Consider the following 23,092-nt stretch of genomic DNA (forward strand, 5'->3'; position numbering starts at 1 on the left):
TGCTTATATAAATTTAAAAGAAAACATTTATATTTTTAATAACTCACTTATAATTATAATTGCAACACTATGTGTTATAATTATATATTAAAAACAATATTTTTTTTTAAATTAATTACAATTAATGAAAATTATATATTATCTATATCATATTGTCGGATATCAGTCCGACCTCTTTATATGTTGCATGACGGATTGTATATCTTCCTTTAGTAATGTCACCATAACCCGTTTCTCTTTGCAATCCTCGTGGATGAGATATTGTGCCTTTTCTTTGAGATCAGATATAAACTGCTCATCAAGCTCCTGAGATCTATGAAACATAATTAAAAGCTGTTTTAAAACAAATTTTAAAGGAAATTATTAAACAATATATAAAGTCCATTACACAATGAAAAATATAAGGTATAAGAGATCAGGATAGTAAGGAATAGCACAGCAACGAAAACACAATAGGCGATAGGCTACACAACAACAACAACAGCCTATAAATTCCCACTGCTGGGCTAAAGGCCTCCTCTCCCTTTGAGGAGAAGGTTTGGAACATATTCCACCACGCTGTTCCAATGCGGGTTCGTGGAATACACATGTGGCAGAATTTCAATGAAATTTGTCACATGCAGGTTTCCTTACGATGTTTCGATGTTTTCCTTCACCGCTGAGCACGAGATGAATTATAAAGACAAATTAAGCACATGAAACAGCGGTGCTTGCCTGGGTTTGAACCCGCAATCATCGGTTAAGATGCACGCGTTCTTACGACTGGGCCACCTCGACTCTTAATAGGCTACAATATCCAACCAATGACAGCGGTTGAATACCAGCTACTATGTACTGCCGTTAGTCTTACGACACTTCGTTGAGAAACTACCCTGCGATTGGCTGGCTATAAGAAATAGGAAACAAGTTCCCACCGCGATGGAAATTTTATTGTTATTTCATATTTACTATTCCTTATTTTGAATTATGAATTGATTAACAGTGCTGCCTTCGCTGGATTCCGCTTTTTTTTCATTGTATAAATGGGCTTTAGTATTAGTCTTGAGATTACAAGCTTAATTAAGAATGACAATCAGCTTTAATCCAAATATGTTATGTTTTTTTCGTCCTTCAATTGATATTTTTATAACTAGAACTACAATTTCAACATTGTTTTAAATAAAAGCATAATAATTGTTTTATTGTGTATCATGATCAATTTACCTTCTGTCGAAACTAGCAAATTTCGTGTCCATTACTTTAACTACCTCCGACATCACCTCCATAGCGGTCTCTTTGAACATTTGGTGTCGTTTCTCCTTCAACTCTTTCAAATGTTTCTGTGTCTCCACGAACATGCTTACAAATCTATAAAAAACATTTCCGGTCTTTTAATCCAGCTTATATATCGAGCTTTCCTCTGGCACCGTTTTTAAAAATAATTTCGTATATTAAGATAAGGTAGTAATTACTCTAATCATCAATTTTGATTCTTTTGAAATAGTTGGTTAATTGCTACAACTACACCATCCAAAAGTAAGGGTTAAATCAATTAAAAGTAGACTTCATTAAAGATCTTTTATGAATAAAACTACTACTGGTACTGTACTGTGTTGCCACACTAATCAAACCATTGTGGATGGATACCATTGACCGGACAGCAGAACGACGACGTTTGTTCCATACAACTATGGATGATTGAGGGATTGATGTTTTTTTTTATGGTATTGGTTGGCGGACGAGCATATAGGCCACCTGATGGTAAGTGGTCACCATCGCCCATAGACAATGACGCTGGGAGAAATATTAACTATTTCTTACATCGTCAATGTGCCACCAACCTTGGGAATTAAGATGTTATGTCCCTTGTGCCTGTAGTTAACACTGGCTCACTCACCCTTCAGACCGGAACACAACAATACTGAGTACTGTTATTTGGCGGTAGAATAACTGATGAGTGGGTGGTACCTACCCATACGGGCTTGCACAAAGCCCCACCACCAAGTGAATGTGGTACCTTAAAGCACTTTTCTTCATGATAGTACAGTATCATTGGTAAGTAATTTTTGCATTAAATTGAAGTATATATTATATATTTTTAAATATCTATTAATCCTTTATACCCTATTTACTTAGTATCAATAAGTTTAAACTTACTTTTTACTTGTTTTGTGATGTATTTCAACTAGCGTCGTGTCTAACTTCTCGATTATATTTTCCAAATTATCTTTCAGAGACAAATCCATACATTCCTCTGAAAGATTTAAGTAATCAATTATTAAATTAATCGATTCATATATTTTTTAAATGAAGAATCATCAAGAATACTTTACTTGTGTCGATTCAAGCTTTAATAATTGTTATTACATTTTAAAATAATTCTGACTTCATCGAAACTAGCTTTGATCAAACGCAGCCATGATATCTCTTTAACGACTACATAGAAGACATAGATCTCAACAGATGATCAAAAGCTACAATTATGACGTATGATAAGTTCAAGGTTGGTCATCTTCTTAAAGAAAAACATCGTGAGAAAACCTACATTCAAATCACATGTGTATCGAAACATATAATAAATTCCAAATTAACCCTCATTAAGAAGAAAAATTACTGCGTTTTCGCCAAAAACGCCATAACATACAAAATAAGAACAATTTTTAGTTTTCTAATTGAGAAATTTTCAAAAATAGCATACCTGCGCCCATAAGATGCGCACGTTCATTCCTTTTCAGCCAATCCTGCACACTCGAACAACTTGGACTTTCGGGTACACTCTCCGTACTGTTATTATCATACTTCCTCATTTTCTTGACCTCGAATACGGGAGACGATTTCCTCTTACCGGATCTCTGATCCTTTAAATCAGTCGAAGCGCTGATTTTAGAACTACAAGAAGCATTTTCGTTGACATTCTTATATTTGCGCAATTCGTATTTTGGCGGTTTCGGACAAATATTCGATTTTGACATTTCCTTCTTATGAGTCATTAAACTTTTTATATGGTTGACGTAATCGTCGCCTTGAGACGAGACCGATTTCTCTTTGACGTTCGATTCCCCAAACAGCTTCACTGGAGATATTATCGACTTGTAGAATCCCTTCGTGCTCTTATCATTAGTTTTTTGATTCAAATTCGATTCGTTGTTACTCCTCCTCATACTCCTAGTTTGACGAACGGACACATCGCTGTCAGAACTCTGATGGGATCCAAAAACGGAATTGTAGCGTGTCGGTAACCACTTGCTTATTTCTTTTGCGGATAGTCTCTGTATAGATACGGAAGGAGATTTTTCAATTGTTACATTCGCTGATGCTCCAGCTGATGATTTTTCAACAATTTTTTTAGCTTCTATTGATTTACTAGAATTATTTGAACAGTTATTGTAAACCTCGTTCAGTTCATTTGTTAGTTTATTGAAATAATCTTTCATTGATTGATTCAGATCCTGCGTTTCTAAGCCTCTAGGCAGTACGGATTGTTTTAGATGTTCCGTACTCGGCGGTGATTCGTCAAAATCTCCGTGCCCTGTTATGGGTGATTTCCCTACCGTAGCTATTGTTTTATCGGAAATTAAATCGACGCGATCGGATAAATTAATTATATCTATATTTGATTCAGATCTGTTGTTAGAATCTTTTTTAAACAGTCTCTTCCAATTATTATTGCTTTCATTTGTTTTCGTATGTTTGCCTACTTTTTCAGTTTTAATTTTCTTAACAGGTGTTACGTTATATTGATTTTCATCAGCATTGTTGAATTCGTCTGTTATGTTTAATTTGGGACTATTGTTATTCTGGTCTAAATCTGATAATAAATTCTGTGTATTGTTTAGCTCTGATATCTCCGGCAAGGTGCCGTCCCTGCATATATCTTTAAATTTCTCAAGCATCATTACTGAGATAGATTCATCTGCATCTTTGTTGTCCTGTTCTGTCTCAATAATGAGCCCTGGCAAAGGACTTTCTGTTTTGTCCCTGTCACTTATATCTGAAATTACTTTATTTTGTCTCGTTTTTGCTTTTCTCAAAGATAAATCAGTTTTATTTCGCTTAGATCTCTTCTTCACGACTGTCGTATTTTCCTGTATGTTTTCATCCGCTATAAATTCCATTTGTGGCTCGGCGTGACGCGGTTCCGGTTCCATGGATTCTTCATTCTGTTGTTCAATTATTAAAGAAGTGTTTAGCATGTCTGGAGCTGCCTTTCTCATTCGTTCGTCGATCATATCATTTTTCGGTTTCGTTATCTTCGATTTCCGTTCATTTTTCTTCGTCCTCTGCCGAACGTACTTGCGTTTCGTATTTTTATTATTTTGTTCATCAGTTGAATCGTTGTATAATTCGGAATAGTTGACCTTTGCATTGCTTCGTCTACGTCGATCTCTCAATTCTACGCCATTTTTGGCTGTCGTTCTAGAAAGATTTTTCGCATTCTTTTTTATTTTAAAATCCTCATCATCACTATCGCTTGTAAAATTATACACATCATAATTTTTGTTCCTTGTTTTTTTACTAACCAAAGTAACTTTTTCCTCTCCTTCTATGGGTTTTTTGAGGTTATCAAATATATCATTCATGGTTTTAGTTCGAGGCGAAAGCGATGGAACACTCTTAGATTTGCGATCACGTAATTTCCTTATCGACCTGCGACGTAAATTCTCAATATCCTTGTAGGAGGTTGCCAAAGACTTGGGGGTTTTATCATTTCTTTTCGTACCGGACATAACAGTATTATCTTCTTCCGTTTCAGATATATGAACACCAGTTCTTTCATTTAGCACGTGATCATCTTTTGGGGAATACAGCTTTCTTTTCCGTTTAATTAATGGTGTTTCGGAATCATCTGACTGTTTTGCATCGGGATTATTTCCGTTTTCTTTATCTTCTATTACGCTATCTCTTTCTATTATGGGAGACATCCTCTTAACTATCGCTGTATCTTTAGTTTTCTTTCTGCCACGCGTTTTCACTTGTCTTTTTGTATTTTTAAACTTAAGTTTTATTTCTTTAATTGGTTTCCGATTATCTTTTGTTATTTCTTGAGTTTTGTCTTGACGCGTGACAGTTTTACTTAAATCTTTCTTATTACTTGTATCATTATTTTCTGCATCTTCATTCAAATACTGGGAACATTTTTCGAAGTCTTGACACACAGTGTCAACTATATCATTGATACATTCAATAATTTCTATTTCATTGAAGTCGGTCTCATCATTCATTATAGGGCAGAAATCGAATGATTCACTAGTTTCCGAGCTCGTCTCATTAATTTTCTTGGCTAACGTCGGACTTATAACTAAATCGCCGTTCCTGTTCTCAGCGCAATGCTGCGAGAAAAAATCTTCTACAGCTTGAATATCGTAAGTTTGCTTAACTGTGCAATCGTTGATTACATCTCTAGTTTTAACGTTAACAGTGTGTGGAGTATCTTCGATAACTTCGGTGTTCGATTCATCGGTAGTAGTAGAATTATTTACTTGTTTTGACTTTTTGTTTATTCTGGATTTTTTAACTTTAATTTTACTATTTATAATTGGTGTATTTTCAATCAGACAATCGTTGTCCTGTGGCTTATTTTCGCTTGTTATGATTCCACTGTCAACTTTATTGTCATCAATGTTTCGCGTAGATTTCAAAGCTTCCTGTGCTAGCATATCAACTATGTTATCCGTGTGTATATTTTTATCTTTCGGCAAACGTTCCAGCGTTTCATTTATAACAGAATCACTAGCAGATCCTATCGTAGCTACGAGAAGACAGCTGACAGAGTTATCATCGTCATTGACGACAGGGGAAATACATAGAGTTTTATCATGTTTCTTTTTCAAGCTTTCTGTATCACTTAGATATGTCCTATCTGCTTCGGTTTTTTGTTTCTTATGACAAACGCCGTAAGGCCGAATTTTCAATGTGCTTTGAGATGCATTCGAACTGTATCGTTCGTCTGTTTCGCTCACTTCTGTAACGCTAGACAGTTGTGGTAGAGCGCAAACACTCACTGGTTCTTTATCGAATCTGTACCCTGGGAAAGCTGTTAGTTTCTCGCGCAGCTGAAAAGATAACAAAACGTAACAATAACATTAAAAGCGAAATAGTTATGATACACAATAGGCATAAAATAGAACATACATAAAAGACATAAAATTCTATACTCCAGCCAAATTCGATGTGGAATGTTTAATAACAAAGGATTGCTTAGCAACCAACGTCAGGCAGATGCTCAAAACATTTTTAGAAATATGTACAACAATTATTTTTGATGTTAATAAAAATAAAATTTGATGATTAATAATAAAATATTTAAGACAAAGGACTAAGCGCATTCTTGGTTATAAATATAATACTTATGATCATCTGGAATAATGTAGATCTCAAAAATAATACCTCCAATTTTAAAATGATATCAGAAATTACCTCGTAGTTATATAATTCGATTTATTAACTTTATCTATCGCCTCCCAAACGACAGGACTCATTAAGATTAATTTGAAACAGTGATTTTAGTGCTATATTTATGCTAGCCAAAACAAGATGTCTTTTTTTAATCGGTGTGTAATGAAACGTTGTGTGTAATGTTAACATTCTTAACCTGTTCTGGTTATACTACCATTATAATACGACTAAAAATATACACCACCAATTACGAAAAGCCTGTATCGCTATTATATACCTTCCTAAATCTGCCAATTGCTTAAAAAACACTCCAAATGTTACAAACCTGTGATTTCTTTACGTCAGTATTAAAATATAGGGTTGTTAGTTTTGTAGTAATGTTATAGTGGTCATTAAAAAGTTTTAAACTTTTATTTTAAGCTAATTTTCATATAAATTATGTATTGACCGGCTAAATAAATTTTTTCGATTCTGTATTAAATTAAAATTTTTGTGTTTAAACAAGAAATTGTGTTATAATTAATATAGTTGTAATTATAATAATTATTATTTTTTATTAAGAATGTATCAACCCTAATTATGATGACACATGGTTTGTTTACTAAAATTCCAGATCGAATGTGGCTGGAGTATAGATAGTTTTTAATTGATTTGGACCGAAGCCGAGAGTTTTGTAACTTCAAAAGATTCAGTTCGTTGGATAAATTTAATTAATTTTTAACAATATACGTGTATAGTGAATAAACAACATATCAGATCATTAAATTCACCTCGCAATTTATCAAAAATTTTATCACTACGAAATAATGTCAATAATAATAATCGGAGACTGGAAATCGGAACATCAAATCCTAATCGAGATTTGGGCGTATTCGGACACGATGGTGGACAAAACTGAAGTGGTTGACAGATGACAGTTGCAGAGGGTTGTTGATACACGAAAAAGGAGAAATATCAACGCCCGACTTCGCCGCGTTTCGTAATGTATACAATGGAAGATAGCTCCCATTCTCCAATGTTCCCTTCATTAAATATATCTATATTTACAGTAAATTAACAATCACAATAAGATTCACTTTCTAACAAGTAGTCAGACTATCAAACTCACAAATAAAGTCTTTCAAAAATTTGGTCAATAAAATGGACATCTTTGGAAATATCTGTGTCATATTATAATAACAAATAAACTGTGTTTTACCAACCACTTACAACTTGTCATCAAGTGATGATCGCTACATACCTACTTAACCTTCAGTAAAATTACATTGATTAGATAATCGAAAGCATTTATAAAATATGTGTGTACGGTACATGGCCTGCTTTTTTTGCTTTTTTTTATAGCACAGGTTAGTGGAGGAGCATATGGGCCCCCTGGTGGTAAGCGGTCACAACCGCCCATAGACAATGGCGCTGTAAGAAATATTAACCATTCCTTACATAACTACAGCGCCACCAACCTTGGAAACTAAGATGTTATGTCCTTTGTGCCTGTAGTTGAGTACCTACCGTTTAGCGGTTTAGCATAACTGATGAGTGGGTGGTACCTACTTTTTACCACCGCCAAGAATCGCGTAATCGTAAGAATTTATTCAATGCCAGTATGTATAGTAATGCCATATACTAGACACCTTCACCTTCGACTAAAAATTCGGCTAACTTTGGCTGAAGTCGAAGAACGGACAGAAATCTTAATATTAATTTTCATTATTACATAGGATGTTTTTTCTTCATACACATATGAGTTTTATCTCTACTTATTATATGAAATGTATTCAATTTAAGCTAGTAGCTTGGTGGTAGGGCTTTGTGCAAGCCCGTCTGGGTAGGTACCACCCACTCATCAGTTATTCTACCGCCAAATCACAGTACTATAGTATTGTAGTGTTGCGGTCTGAAGGGTGAGTGAGCCAGTGTAACTACAGGCACAAGGGACATAGCATCTTAGTTCCCAAGGTTGGTGGCACATTAACGATGTAAGGAATAGTTAATATTTCTTACAGCGTCATTGTCTATGGGTGATGGTGACCACTTACCATCAGGTGGCCCATATGCTCGTCCGCCAACCTATACCATAAAAAAATAGTGTTTTATAATATATGTGAATATTCACCATAGCCAGTGATGAAGTCGACGCGGTTGATGGTGACTGCCATGAGATCGGGTTCTTGGGCCTGGTTATGTAACCTATTAAATAAGACATTATTTAAATATATGTACATAGTATAAAAGCAGTCTGCCCCTATATATTGCTTAGATCTTTACAATTACGCAACGGATTTTGATGCGGTTTTTAATAGATAGAGTGATGGACAACATAGTAAAGAAACAAGAATAATTCTTCACTATATTAAGTATTGATTATTATATAAATATTAATACACTGTTTTTAACATAATTATGTGTAAATTATCTAATGAATTAGCGTAGCTAGGGCAGCATGTCAATAAATAAGAGATTTTCATTAAAATAAAATACAGTACCAAGTTCTTTATACAAAAAACTTTTCTACTTCAAGGTCATGAAAGGAGTTCCGAGTCACGAGAATCTAAACATTGCCTATTTCCAGACTCTAGGCTTCAAAAATTTCAGCGCCATTCTCTATGGGCAGTGGTGACCACTTATCATACATACATCAAATACTCGTCCACCAACATACGCCATAAAAACAATAAATAACTTTCGAATGACCAGACCAAGGGTTGAATTAACGAGACTGAAAAAGTGGTCTCGACCTTATGAAATTCATAGAAAAATGTCAGTAATATTTACAGAATTATTATTGTCAAATTATCGAATTAAAAACATTCGTGAAATGTCTTGTTTACGACACAGTCTCGTGAACAAGACATTCGTAGATAATGTTTGAAATATCGAGCTACATTCAGATATAAAATAAAAAACATGGTATATATACCGCATTTAATAACTGCAATAATAAAAATAAATCCATCCATATGTAATAATAAATAAAAACCATCGATTTAAAGTATCATTCGTGAACGTACCTGAATGTTTCCTGCGTTTAAGATCAACAGGATGCGACAATCTCCCTTCATCTTCCTACATCAGAAACAATTTACATTGTTGACATTTGTAATTAGATAAAATGTCAAACTACCCACACATTTATGATATAAGAAAAATAAGCCCATGTCAAAAAATATTTATAAATGCAAATTACCCAATACATGGATGAAAAGTGTGGAATTTGTATTTTTTAATTTCAAGTCAGGATATACTCCGTAATTAAAATTATAGTAAAGAGTAACTACTTCTTTGACTTTTGATTTTTTGATTACTATTATATAAAAAATATTTGCAAAATATGAAATAAATAAAACTAGGACAAGATATATATATTTATATATCAAAAAAAAATTAAAATCAAAATAAACTTTATTCAAGTAGGCTGTTATAAGCACTTTTGAATCGTCATTTTACAATTAAGTGAAGCTACCAGCGGTTATTTGTTTATTAATGTATCCTGCTTGGAAGTCAACAGGTATTAACTCCACGCTTTTTTATCATCTATAAAATCTTGTATCGAATAATACCATACCATACCTACCATAAATATTAATATATATACCATATATATAATATGCTTTATCAACATTTGTTACACTAAAAAAGTAGAATATTTAAACTCAAACTTAATTTCACCTAAGTTATTTACCTAGTTCTACTTTGTATTATATTTTAGACTAAAAAAAAAAGTAGTTTTGAACCACGAAAGTCGAACTTGTGTACCTGATGGTACCAGAAACACCTTTATACCGGAGGCACAACATATGATATATTATGAAAAAAATGATTTTATTTGATATACTTTTTTAAATACATTTTAAAGTTACATTATTGACAAATTTTGACAAAAGCTAAAAAACGTGATAACTCAAAAATGTGAACGATTTGAATGATATATATGGGGGTTAAAATTATTGCAAAAAGTCACCCCTATCACCTCCTAACGGATATACGTTGAGTTACCAATAACCCTGTATATAATAATATTATATATATCATCAGTAGATACTTAACTTCATGGGCTTAAAAAAATTTTACAATTCAGGTAACAATCAGGTAATAATGCTATTAAATAATCATATTTCAAAAATAATGTTTTTAAAAAATTCTAACAACATGTAAACCGGCCTTTATGCTATTCTCAATAACAAGACAATTATTGAAATGTACCTATATATTCACAAATATTTTTTTTAATCAAGTTTTTTGTAATATCGTCTATTTATTTGCGCACTCTGTATATTAATTATAACTAATTTGTTAAGTTTATTTATTTCTCCTAGAAGTGATTGTAATCTTGAGAAATAAAGTGATTTTAAACCGTAATATACAAAATAAACTTAAAAAGTAATACTTACTGATGTATCAGCCATTCGTGTTCCTTCGTGTTTACGCCGTGGTGATAACTCAATACATTTTTTAATATCTATTAGTAACTGAAAAATAAGAGCTTTATTTTATATATTTCTCCCTTGTTTTGCCAACAACAACAGCCTGTTAATTCCCACTGCTGGGCTAAAGGCCTCCTCTCCCTTTGAGGAGAAGGTTTGGAACATATTCCACCACGCTGTTCCAATGCGGAAATAAATGTATAATTACATAGTTGCTATTCACCTGAGAGCCGAGATGGCCCTGTGGTTAGAACGCGTCCATCTTAACCGATGGTTGCGGGGTCAAACCCAGGCAAGCACGGCTGTTTCATGTGCTTAATTTGTCTTTATAATTCATCTCGTGCTCAGCGGTGAAGGAAAACATCGTGAGGGAACCTGCATGTGACAAATTTCATAGAAATTCTGCCACATGTGCATTCCACCAACCCGCATTGGAACAGCGTGGTGGAATATGTCCCAAACCTTTTCCTCAAAGGGAGAGGAGGCCTTTAGCCCAGCAGTGGGAATTTACATGTTGTTGTTGTTTGTTTTAATTATGTATATGACTAAGCCCTAGCTTCAATTCTAGAGAACTAGATGGTCAATTTGAATGGGTGGTACCTTACAACTTACTTAGTACTCTTGTACAAGGCCCTAACAATAGACCACCTACCGTCAAGTATATTTTTCAGAAGTATATACCTTCTTGACAAATAGGAACTAACTCACCTGATATTTACTATCAAAGATATTCCTCAGTACTCTATCCACTCTGCCCAGATAGCTTCTGCTGCTTATAGCGATCGTGACGTCACAACCTTCTAGAACATTCGACGGGTGCATACGTCGAGGGTCCATCACCGTCAGTGATATGAGAATTTCCGAACCACTAAAAATATATTAAGCTATTACTTTCCATATATTTCATTCGGAAAGATCTATTTATTTATTTATTTTATTTATGCTTTTATTGTACACCACACTCAGAAGTAAAAGCAAACATAACATAGATTTCGCCTTGATAGAACAGGCGTACAATTTTGGCGACCTTATCTCGAGCGATCTCTTCCAGGCAACCAACGGTGTAGGATAGGTCATAGAATATAAGGTGGGTGGTGCTGTACTAATAAATAAAATAATATGAGTCTATAATTAAAACTATGATCTATTTATTAATCTATATTTAATATAATAAATGTGAAAGTAACTCTGTCTGTCTGTCTGTCGCTCTTTCACGGCCAAACCGCTGAACCGAATTTGCATAAATTTAGTATGAAGCAACCTTGAAGACTAAGAAAGGACATAGGTTACATATTTTGCCTAACACATGACTATCAACACTCTAAAACGCCAGCGAAGCTGCGGGCGACTACTAGTTTAGATTCCAAGGTGTGACGTCACAAATAATTTAAAAAAATCTCACCCGTGCATTTGAACAGTATTCGTATTGTCTTCGTTGATGACTAACGCATCGCATAGAGACAGTGAACAACCTAAAACTTCTAAGAGTTTCGGCTCCAAGATCATCGATATGCATTTGCTGCCAGTATTCAGATCAATCCAATAGTCTTTTTTATCTGTACCCTAAAAATATCCGGCTTGAAGGACCAACTTTTACTGGTCTTAAATTGACACTTCACATTGACATATGACGTTTTAGATGATTAGAAATATACTAAAATATAAATATAAAATAAACGCATCATTAAAGTGAGATGTCTTGAAAGTCTCCCTCTCCCTTGTTTATGTGTAAAATCTGTACTTAATAAAATAAAATAATAACTATAAGATAGAATAGAAATTCTCCCTACAAATGTTGAAACCATCTACTTTTCTCCATTTTAATGTGCATGTATTATATTATGCACACAAATAAACCTTCCGATAGGATCACTCTATTGATGAAAACTACATAATATAAATTTCATAGTCTAAAAAGTAAAAGTTGTAAAAGATCTAGATATAAAAGTAAAGTGTACAGACTGTGGGAAGCAACCTTGTATTATACTGTGTACAATATTTTGACTTACTGAAATTAAACATAATTTTCCAACAGAAAATTTTCTGCATAGCACCGAAGTTATATCATCACTAGCTTCATTGAGTGCATTGAGAAAATCCCTTGCATCCTAAAAGAAATAAAGCTAAGTTAACATCTACTGTCAACAGGGTTAAAAAGACATAACTACATTCTATGTAAAGTTAATCACTCAAGTACATGTCTACTTTTTATTACTTTTGTATTTATTTACAGCACACATAGGTGTGTCATCTCCTTTTAGCCAAAATTTTTTATTTAACAAAGCATATTTGATAAAAGAAATTTATCAACTACATTACCCTTAAAAAGTTCTGCCATGGTCGCCTTAAGAATATATCAACAGCTTTACTGCTATATAAGCTACTTGGAAACCATTTAGTAGAAGCGTCCCTCCGAACTGACAAATCTTGACGAGGCAGGAGCCATCGTAATAATGTTTCAATTATGCCATACTGGGTCCTCAGATCACCACATGATACCATTATTCTTGACAGTTTCATGCTATTTTAAAATAAATATATTATACACAACAACTGAGTCTTTTAACTTGAATGATTCAAATCATTCATCATTCATAATGAATGATATCTAAGTTAATAAGAGTAGGACTTACAAATAAATTTCAAATTTCATTTTTAGTCCATATCTGACTTCCCTACTAGACTCAGCACAGAATTTATTCAAACACTGAATTATCTTGTACCTCTGGGTTAGGTTTGGTTGATTTCTAGTTGCTATATCTAACAGACATTCTGCTGTTTCTTGAACGAGTATATCATTAATTGTGCGATTTTTTAAACATATTTCCTTAAAGAATATAATTAAACTTATTCTGTTGTAAGTAGTGAGCAATTATACAAATATATAATATTTCTTTATAATAATATTTTAATCATATATAATAATCAACCAATATACCTGCATAAACTTCAATAAAACGCTCAAAAAATTCCACCAGTGATTATTGTGCACTATTAGATGCTTTCGAAGAGCATCCAGCCAATATTGCATCAATGATATTAACTCTTTGCCAAGAAGACCCCATGTTTTGGACGGTGGTGTTTGCAACATAAGTTCTAGGATTTTTAAAGCCGCACCATTTTCATCACACTTATTAAAATACTGAAAAATCATGTACTTTTAGTAAAAAATATATATATATTTGTAGTACTATCAATAACAGTGATAACTACTTACTTCTATTTCAATTGATCTGATTTTATTTAATGCGAGTACAGTCGACATGTTGAATTGAATTTTCGAATTAGAAAATTTAGTTACTAATTCTTGTGTGGCGGATATATAATCATTTAGATTGTTCACATTTTTCAATAATTCGCTAACATCCATTTTTTCTTAAAAATTGTAATTACAATACTTTTACAAAGTTGATTATAATTTTTAAGACTTTAAATATCCATATTTTCCCGCTAAGCAATAATAAAAACCATAGACATAAGTGACACATCTCTTACATTTTTTTAAGCAAGAGTCAAGACAAATGACAACGCTTAAAAAAACTTAGGTACCTATTTAATTATCCTATACTGTAGGTGCACAATTAATTAATAATACATTATAACCTAATAAACAACTTTGTGATTCTTTTAAATAATTAATTATAACAATGAAAAAACCATTAAGCTATTATTTTAAATATATTATGATATAGGTCAGTAATTATTTTAATATCGATTAATTCGCTACAAATAAACATTTATTATGTGTTCAGAAATCCATACTATAAAATATTAATAATTTCATATGCTAGTATTAATAATATAAATATTTGCATAATAAATGATGACCGACCGCTTTTAATTTTTACCCTATAAGTAGATAAGTATTATTTCCATATAAAATGATTATTTACTACAATAAATATAAATTTACATATTTCCTTGCATTGTTATCATAACAGTTATATATTGGTATGTTTTTACAAATCTAAATTCAATACTCAATACGTAATATTTTTACTAAGGCAACACTTATATGCGACAACGACTTTCCAAGTCTTCAGAAATGACGGGCGGCGGTTGGTTCTATTGGTTGTGTTATATGGTTCATTATAAATTTGTGATAAAGGCTATCGAAAAATTATGAAAAACACTGAGATAGTAAATATGTCGTGATAACGTATGGTGAATCATACGCGTACGCATGCACCTTGTCTGCCTCTTCGTATTTTATTACTTCAGTGTTATGATCGCATCATAGCGCACGGTTCTAGACACTCGAAACCAGTCGATATTATGTGGCCCGAACGTGAGAACGACATAAGAGTTTTACAATTATGATGCCTATGGTGTACACAGTGTATGGTTTTGCTATATTTTTTATGATTGCGTGGATCTGTTTGTGGTTAATTCATATAATGGCTCTGTCATATTCGAAGTGGAAATTGCACCGGACTGTGGACCGGTCGCCACCGGAACAACCATATCTTGGAGTTTCCATCCTGAAACCTCTCACCGGAGTCGATCCTAACTTGTTTTCAAACCTGGAAACGTATTTTACCTTAGACTACCCGACCTACGAGCTGCTCTTTTGTGTGGAAAACGAACACGACCCAGCTGTGATGCTCGTAAACAGTCTAATGCAGAAGTTTCCTCAAGTGGATGCAAGATTATTCGTAGGTGGATTGTGTGTTGGTGTAAACCCTAAAATTAATAACATGCAGCCGGCGTACTTGGCGGCAAAGTATCCGTTAATATTAGTGAGTGATTCCGGTATTCGCATGCGAGAGGACACATTACTGGACATGGTCCAGCATATGAAGGAAGATGTTGCGATTGTTCATCAAATGCCGTTTGTTTGTGATGCCGACGGTTTCGCGGCTGTGTACGAGAAGGTGTACTTCGGCACGGCGCAGGCGCGTATGTATCTCGGCGCCGACTTTCTCGGTATCAATTGTCACGTTGGTATGTCGTCGCTGGTACGACGATGCGCACTGGAGGAAGCCGGCGGGTTAGCTGCATTCGGCGAGTATTTGGCCGAGGATTATTTTATGGCCAAAGCTGTTGTATCTCGAGGGTGGCGTATGCGTGTAGCATCGTTGCCTGCACAGCAAAATAGTGGCGCGAAATCGGTGGGTGCGCTTCAGGCGCGTCTCAAACGCTGGGCGCGACTACGTATAGCGATGGTGCCGACGACAGCTCTACTGGAGCCGCTGAGTGAGTGTCTACCCCTCGGCGCTGGCGCCGCTTGGGCTGCAGGAGAGCTCTTTGGCGCGGAGCCTCTACCGTTCTTCTTAGTGCATGTGCTAGTGTGGTTCTTATCGGACTGGTTAATGTTGCGTTCAGTGCAAAATGGCTCGCCTCCTATTACGAAAGTTGAGTTTCTGCTCGGGTGGGTGTGGAGCGAGTGCTGCGCGCCATTCGTGCTGGCTGCGGCACTGCTCAACCCTGAGATATCGTGGCGGACTCGCAGTTATCGACTGGACTGGGGCGGCCGCGCCCATGAGCTCAAACCAAAACTTAAGTTTTGAGCCCCATCCCCTCCCTTATTGAAAGCTTTAATTTGATGTACGTAGTTTATGTTACATTATGTATGTTGAATGAGTACATTTTCAGAGTCACTGAATTTGATTGAATGTTTATAATTATTATGTTAGTATTAAGTTTTTGATTTTAATTAATATTTATAATTTTGAAATGAATGGTGGATACTTGTTATTCTTGTTTTAGAGTTTTGTATGTTTATAGATTAAAATAATTGTCAGCTGTTGCATAATTATTTTCTGGTAGTTAATTGCCAATAATGATCTGCCATATTGAGTTAAAATTCATGTACATATTAAATTAATAAATGAGCGAAAAGGTAACTGGTATGTGTATGCACTGTGATTCATTCGCTTATCAACAATGAATAGCGAAGATTCCTCACTCTGCTCACTTGAATTTTTAAAGAGTGAATCATTTTTTGTAAGGCTGACCTGCTTTTGCAGTAAGTACAAGTTTTATTGATCAAGAACAAAAGGCCGACATTCTCATCACAATATGTATAAACTGTATTTTGTAATCATTGCTTATTTTAAAACAAAAGTACATTCTATATAAAGTACAAAACAAACTCTTGTATTCATTGTTAATTTATTCGCCTTTCAAAAATTACATTACCAATGTTACTAAATAATTAAAAAACAACTGCAATTCTAAATATGAGTGAACAGGGTTTATCTCTCTAATAATATTTTTTAATACTATCCAAGTTTTTGAATTTTATTTTTTCTGTACCTTTGGACTAGGAGTGTTAAAAGAAATAATTATCTGTGCACATTGGAAATGGGACCAAAAAGGTTGAATTATATTTTAATGGTAAACATTTATTATAAAAGACAGTATTAATTTCTCATGTGATTATTCTTTTTATGTTTTTTTTCAATGAACGGTATTGAGAGAAAAGACTGTATTTTCTAATGTAGCTGTGTCCAAAGGTACTTAATTTTGTTGTGATTATATTAAGAAGTTTTATTCTTTTATTTTTTGAAGGTCTTTACTGTGCCATGATTAATTGCTTCGGTTCTATGTATGCATGCATATTATTCCTTGTGCATAATTTCACTTTGGGCTCTAAATTCACAGGATATGAAATAGGCCATAATAATTAAATTTTATACTGCATTTACTTCAAGGATAAAACAACACAAGCATAATGATGTAAAAAATATGATATTTTAAAGTATTTTCAGTCATTGTTTCATAGTTGAAGATATATTATACTGGATTTTTAAAGCTGAACTTTCACTAGGATGTATAATATAAAGTAATATTACACACATTAAATTCATATAGCATAATATACAAATAAGTTCGAATATATATTATATTCAGATTATACATATTTTTTTGTTTGTTATATTAATCTTACCAAACCCACACTCTTTCATGTGTCCGCATTAATCTTACTTCTTATCAGACAGAGCATTGTATATATTGCTGGTTTAACGGATCAAATATATTATCTATTAGTGTCTTAGTGGAAATGCCAATCATATGTGATGTAATTTATATCTAGAATGTAATGTATATTATATATCTTAGTGAAAAGCCAGCTTATGTTGAGATCACAATGATATGCAGTCTGCTCATATTACTCATTTGTGGTAATTTTAAATTAGTAACCTTGCGACTCGCCTTCTGTCTAATAATTTACATACATAATGTGTAAACTGGATTTTCCTGTCCAATCTATCTAGCCCTCGACGAATTTAAGTGTAATAACTAGTTTCTGAAAGAATTTTATTTGCCATTGTATGTACAAAAGACAATTTAATTAAATATAGACGAAACATTTTTCTTTATATATCACCGTTATTTATTTTCAAAAATACTATATGTCACAGTCAACTTGTTCAATTGGCCTTTTATTAACAGCCTAGCCTAAACACTTTATTTATAGAATAAAGGCTTTCCGGAAAATAAAGTTATTTATCAGCAAATTCAAAAATCGTTGACCCTCGGCGCCATAGCGCTCGCAGATCCTGTAGGATCCTGTGGTTTTTACAGATCGCGATTGTTGTTGTTGAACCACATATATTTAATAGTCTATATTTATTCACTCAATTAAAAACCAAAAAAAAACAAAGGAGGTCTCAAGCAAATGAACCTATTCTATGAACGCAAGATGTATTGGGCGAAGGCACAAAGATGATTCAGGTCGCAGGTTTAACGGCGCCGCTATTACTTTTGAATTTCTTATTTCTGGTTAAGCTAGTTGCCTGCGACAGATACACTAAATACTGCCAAAAAAACTATTCCCGAAGTTCAGACTACATGGTAATGTAAGATAATTTTACCTTAACATATCTAAACCCAATGATATTCTAATAAACAGATATACTCATACTAAACAACAGAAAAAAGTGTGTCGCGCCGGGGACCGTTTATTTTAAATTTCGTTACAAGAAAAAGGGATAGCTTGATAAAAACAATAAGTAAAAGGGATAACTAGATGTTTTAATTACGCAAAACGTATTACTACATAATTATGATATATTATAACGTATTACTGGCATAATTATGATGAAAACGACTAAGGCAAACGTCCCAATTAGGACATTTTCTAGTCTTCACTTTTTGCGCGTTAATGACATATGTATCTGTTTACTAGAACATCATTGTCTAACCTAATCCAAATTAAACTTTGATTTAGTGTGTTGACAGGGCTATTAAATATTTATTTAATAAGATTTTCAGAAGCTAGCGTATCAATCATTTAGATTAGGTCGATTTTAGTTGATAAATATGAGCATTCCTTTTTTTTTTATTGACCTTGGGATCGAAAATTCCGTATCCAGTGCTTAGCGCATTAAATTGACCTAAAAGGCGTCGCGCGTGAAACCTTATCGATTTAATAATCTGCAGTAATCTCAAATTCGATTCTATGATTCCAGTTATCATTTTATGAATATCTGATTTGATTTGATAGAATATTGAAACCATGAGTTCAAACATGATATTCCGAGTAAAAAAATTTAAGGCGAATTATTTAATAGTTTGTTCTGACACTAATGTACATATTTCATTGAATATATAGTAGATATTTGTAACAAGTTTTACTAATAGATTTCAAAACCGACGAAGTTATAGAAAGTAACGAATTAACAAAAGCTAAAAAGTACAACCGTTTTATTAGAAGTTATGCAAACTTTAAATGAAAGAACTATGAAAAATTTTATTTCAGTAAGTGTAAAATACAATTGCTAAAATATTAGATTTCGGCATAAGACGTAACAGACCACAAGAGATTTTTTTTTAATTCGAATATTAAATTACTTTTAATCTGTATTTAAAAGGAGTAGATGACATAGGTACCTTCTTTTTTAAATTATTTATTCGCAAAAGGACAAAATATTACGACCTAGCATCGGCTATTTTAGTATAATAATTATTAATTTTCAAAATTTCAAAATTTAATAAAGTAATAAAAAGCCATATCGTAAAAAGGAATGCTTTCTGTGAGAGTAGTGTCTGTTTCAATTATTTTATCCACTTGCTTGTTTTTCATTAAACATTAATTATGATTTTAATTCAATTTGTAAACGAGATGTATTAATTACAGGGTTTGGGGCGAACTATAGTCATAGTTATATACAATATTCGCATTGTTATTGTTACGTACCACGCAGAAATTCGATTCTTATTGGATTCATACTCAACCCCTTTTTAATCCAATTATATAAAACATAACGGTATGTAAAAAGAACTCATTTGATATACGTATAATTAGTTTATAATATATATTTATGATTACGTAAATTGACATTATATCGCTAGACACGTTCTGTTCTTGAAACTTCATGTTATATAAAAAAAAACTGAAATAAATTTCGACGAACAAATATATTTGATTTGTTTTTCTTTCCGCTAAACTGATGTGATAGTGTTGTTATTATCGATATACAACTATCGACAAAAAATTACACCACGCTATGTTAGAGTAAAACGTCGTATAATAAAAGTTATAAAACTAAAAAGTCTTTGTTAACAATATAACGAATTACGGCTAACGGCATTATTTATAAATTTGTTAAGCGCTCGTGATTTCTCCTCTGTCGTCATTTATTTGACCCCCTAAACAATAGTTAAAAGTAATTCCGTTAACCGTCAGTTACAATAGAATAAAATGAAATAAAATATGAAAATTATAATTTTAAAATTTATATCAGATTTTATGAGCTGCTATGCTCTGCTTAAAATTACATGTTAAAATGTGACTTTTGCTCTGACAATAACGTTCGGGTTTGCAATAAAAAAAAAATTTGACATTTAAAGTTTAAAATAAAGATACATAAATTTCGATTTTGATAAAAAAAAAGAAATGATTATGTAGAGCGATTTAGACTTTATCTATAAATTTTTGACATCTCACCTATCAAGAAATGTCTCACACCACTGCCTATCAACGAATAATACCTGACGTACCTACGTAATACGTTATTAACTATTTGACACAAGAGAATATTACTAAATTAAAAAAAAAATCTCTTTTTTTTTTAACAAAACAATAAGCAAACGGGACAAAAGTCAATGAAACCTTTTTGCTTCCTTAACGTCGTACTTAAATCGACCTTGAAAATAATCATGCCCAAAATATTTTTGCCTACGTCAACTTTTATATATTACGCGTCTTTCGAACTATCCTGTGACTTTAAAAATATAATGAGCCTTGCTAGTATTATATAAATTACCAGTATATGCCTGAATACAGTTCAATACTCAAATGTATTATAAAAAAAATAGTACTTCAAAATTATTTCGCTTTTTTTGGGGCCATATTAGATGTTTATTTAAATAGAATTGGTACATTGATAAATTAACCGTCTTATGTTTTTAAATGTAATATAAAATTTTGATGTAATCAGAGCCGGCTTATGCTGTCTAGGCCATTTTCCAGGTTAACACCAATTACCTATTAGCCGAGACGATATGAGCCTTGATAGCGAGACAAGTTTCGCCCATACCGAGGTAGCTAAGGCTTTTCTGGAAGACCTATTCTAGCTATTCAAGAGCAGCAGATTTTAAATACATATTAAAAATAGTCGCTTTTCTTATGTTTTATAAATAATTACGTACAAACAAACTACAAATGTTAGGTTAGGTTAGGGACTAAACATCTTACATAAAGTCGAAAGAAACAGATCAGCTGAGTAGCTTTTTTTGTCCGTATGAGTGTAGTGCCTGGATGGATAAAGCCACCTCTGATTACAATTGTTTTATAGCTTATATTATTTTCATAGTTCTTGGGGAAAATTCTACTAACCAATCCTAACTTTTTAGTAAAGTGCTACCGTTATTTTTCATATTATTTAATTAAATATTCACTTTTTTTTTTCTTTTTCACAATTAGCTCTGGTTATGAACTTAAGATTTATGGTAACACCGTATTCTATTAGATTTGGAATAGTCCAAGATTATTGACTCGGGATCGTATCTTCACCGATATAATTAGTAGAATTTGTCCCCCTGGTACCGTTTACAATTGTACGTATTCTATTAAAATATGCAATAATATCACATGTGGATCGAATGTAGAATTGATGTAGAATTTGTGTATTGTACCTGATAACGGCGACTTTTAATAAAATATCAATATGTTTGGAATTTATTTGTGTATTATCTCTATACCTACAGCCCGTAACTGTATTATTTATCTGATTGCTAATGTTTAATTTGAGTAAAACATTTGAAATGCATTTCGTTCTATATTTGAAATATTAATTTGACTATGGGATTATTATATGTTTTAGTTTTTTTTTATTGCGTTGATAATAAAGACCCAGTTTAAACGGCTACATTAAATAATTAAAAATATGTAATATAGTTTATAATATTTATATTTTTAAATTTTCATTACAGTCGTCCATTATCTTCCATTTATGATGTCAAATTCAAGAATATTATTTTTTTATAAAAATGTCAAACCAAAAAGTATCGATAACATTTGTACAATTCTGTGATTGATTAACTCAATAGCTAAAAGCTATACAACCTGTAACGATAATTTATGAATATTTTATTTAAAGTAAGTTATTGGCTGACAATGGGTCGACGGCCTTTTGTGTCGCCGCCCATAGACATTAGGACTATAAAAAATGTTAACCATTCGTTATATCAACGCGACACCGACCTTGGATTGAATAAAATATGTTATGTCCCTTGTGCCTCTAGTTATATTGCCTTACTCTTCAATTCGGAACTGCAATATTAAGTACTGTTGTATAAGTAAAAAATATTTCTTGGTTCCGATCCTGAAAAGCTCGTACAAAGCCTTGAAATCGGAAGAAGATAAAGAAACTTTGGATTTATGTACTTGCGATTTGCTAATAACTTTGCTTATTGTGCACTACTATAAATGGCGTGGCTAGGCGAGGAAGGGCCCCGTTCATAGAAAAAGAATCAGGCCCTCAACCCCTCTTTTCCATCCCTCTTTAATTAGTTAAAGAGGGATGGGAAAGAGGTAATTATTAGTAATTCTCTCTCTAATTGGTATCTATAATTTTAAAACTCTTTAAAATTATAGATACCAAATAAGAAATTTTGTTCGCAGGGTCATGTTTTACTAGCTTCAAAAGCTTAAGGTTTAGTTTAGAGGGCCCCCTGAATTCCGAGGCCCTGGTCCACTGCACCACCTGGCCTACGACAGCTACGTCACTGACTACTAACAGTTTATGATTGATATATATTTATTTTGCAAAACATCACTATTACACTTAAATTCTTATTCACTTTAATTTTACTTCCAAAATTCCGATAAAAGTTTGTTTTTCGTTCAA

General features: G+C 32.9%; 2 protein-coding genes across 2 annotated transcripts; one reads left to right on the top strand and one right to left on the bottom strand.

The window, feature by feature from the left end:
- Positions 1 to 80: 80 nt before the first annotated feature.
- On the bottom strand, positions 81 to 14,435 carry LOC124540153. The gene is made up of 14 exons (XM_047117604.1): positions 14,011 to 14,435; positions 13,732 to 13,935; positions 13,427 to 13,620; positions 13,113 to 13,314; positions 12,803 to 12,901; positions 12,196 to 12,356; positions 11,502 to 11,661; positions 10,761 to 10,838; positions 9,381 to 9,435; positions 8,486 to 8,559; positions 2,678 to 6,032; positions 2,137 to 2,233; positions 1,204 to 1,347; positions 81 to 313 (listed from the first exon to the last, which is right to left on the bottom strand). The coding sequence occupies exons 1-14, from the start codon at positions 14,161 to 14,163 to the stop codon at positions 163 to 165; spliced, it is 5,127 nt and encodes a 1,708-aa protein (XP_046973560.1). The 5' UTR covers positions 14,164 to 14,435; the 3' UTR covers positions 81 to 162.
- A 186-nt stretch (positions 14,436 to 14,621) lies between these two features.
- LOC124539967 (ceramide glucosyltransferase) lies at positions 14,622 to 20,162 on the top strand. The gene has a single exon (XM_047117345.1). The coding sequence runs from the start codon at positions 15,110 to 15,112 to the stop codon at positions 16,301 to 16,303; it is 1,194 nt and encodes a 397-aa protein (XP_046973301.1). The 5' UTR covers positions 14,622 to 15,109; the 3' UTR covers positions 16,304 to 20,162.
- Positions 20,163 to 23,092: the final 2,930 nt, after the last annotated feature.

The sequence above is a fragment of the Vanessa cardui genome, chromosome 24 (genome assembly GCF_905220365.1).
Source record: "Vanessa cardui chromosome 24, ilVanCard2.1, whole genome shotgun sequence".
NCBI lineage: Eukaryota > Metazoa > Arthropoda > Insecta > Lepidoptera > Nymphalidae > Vanessa > Vanessa cardui.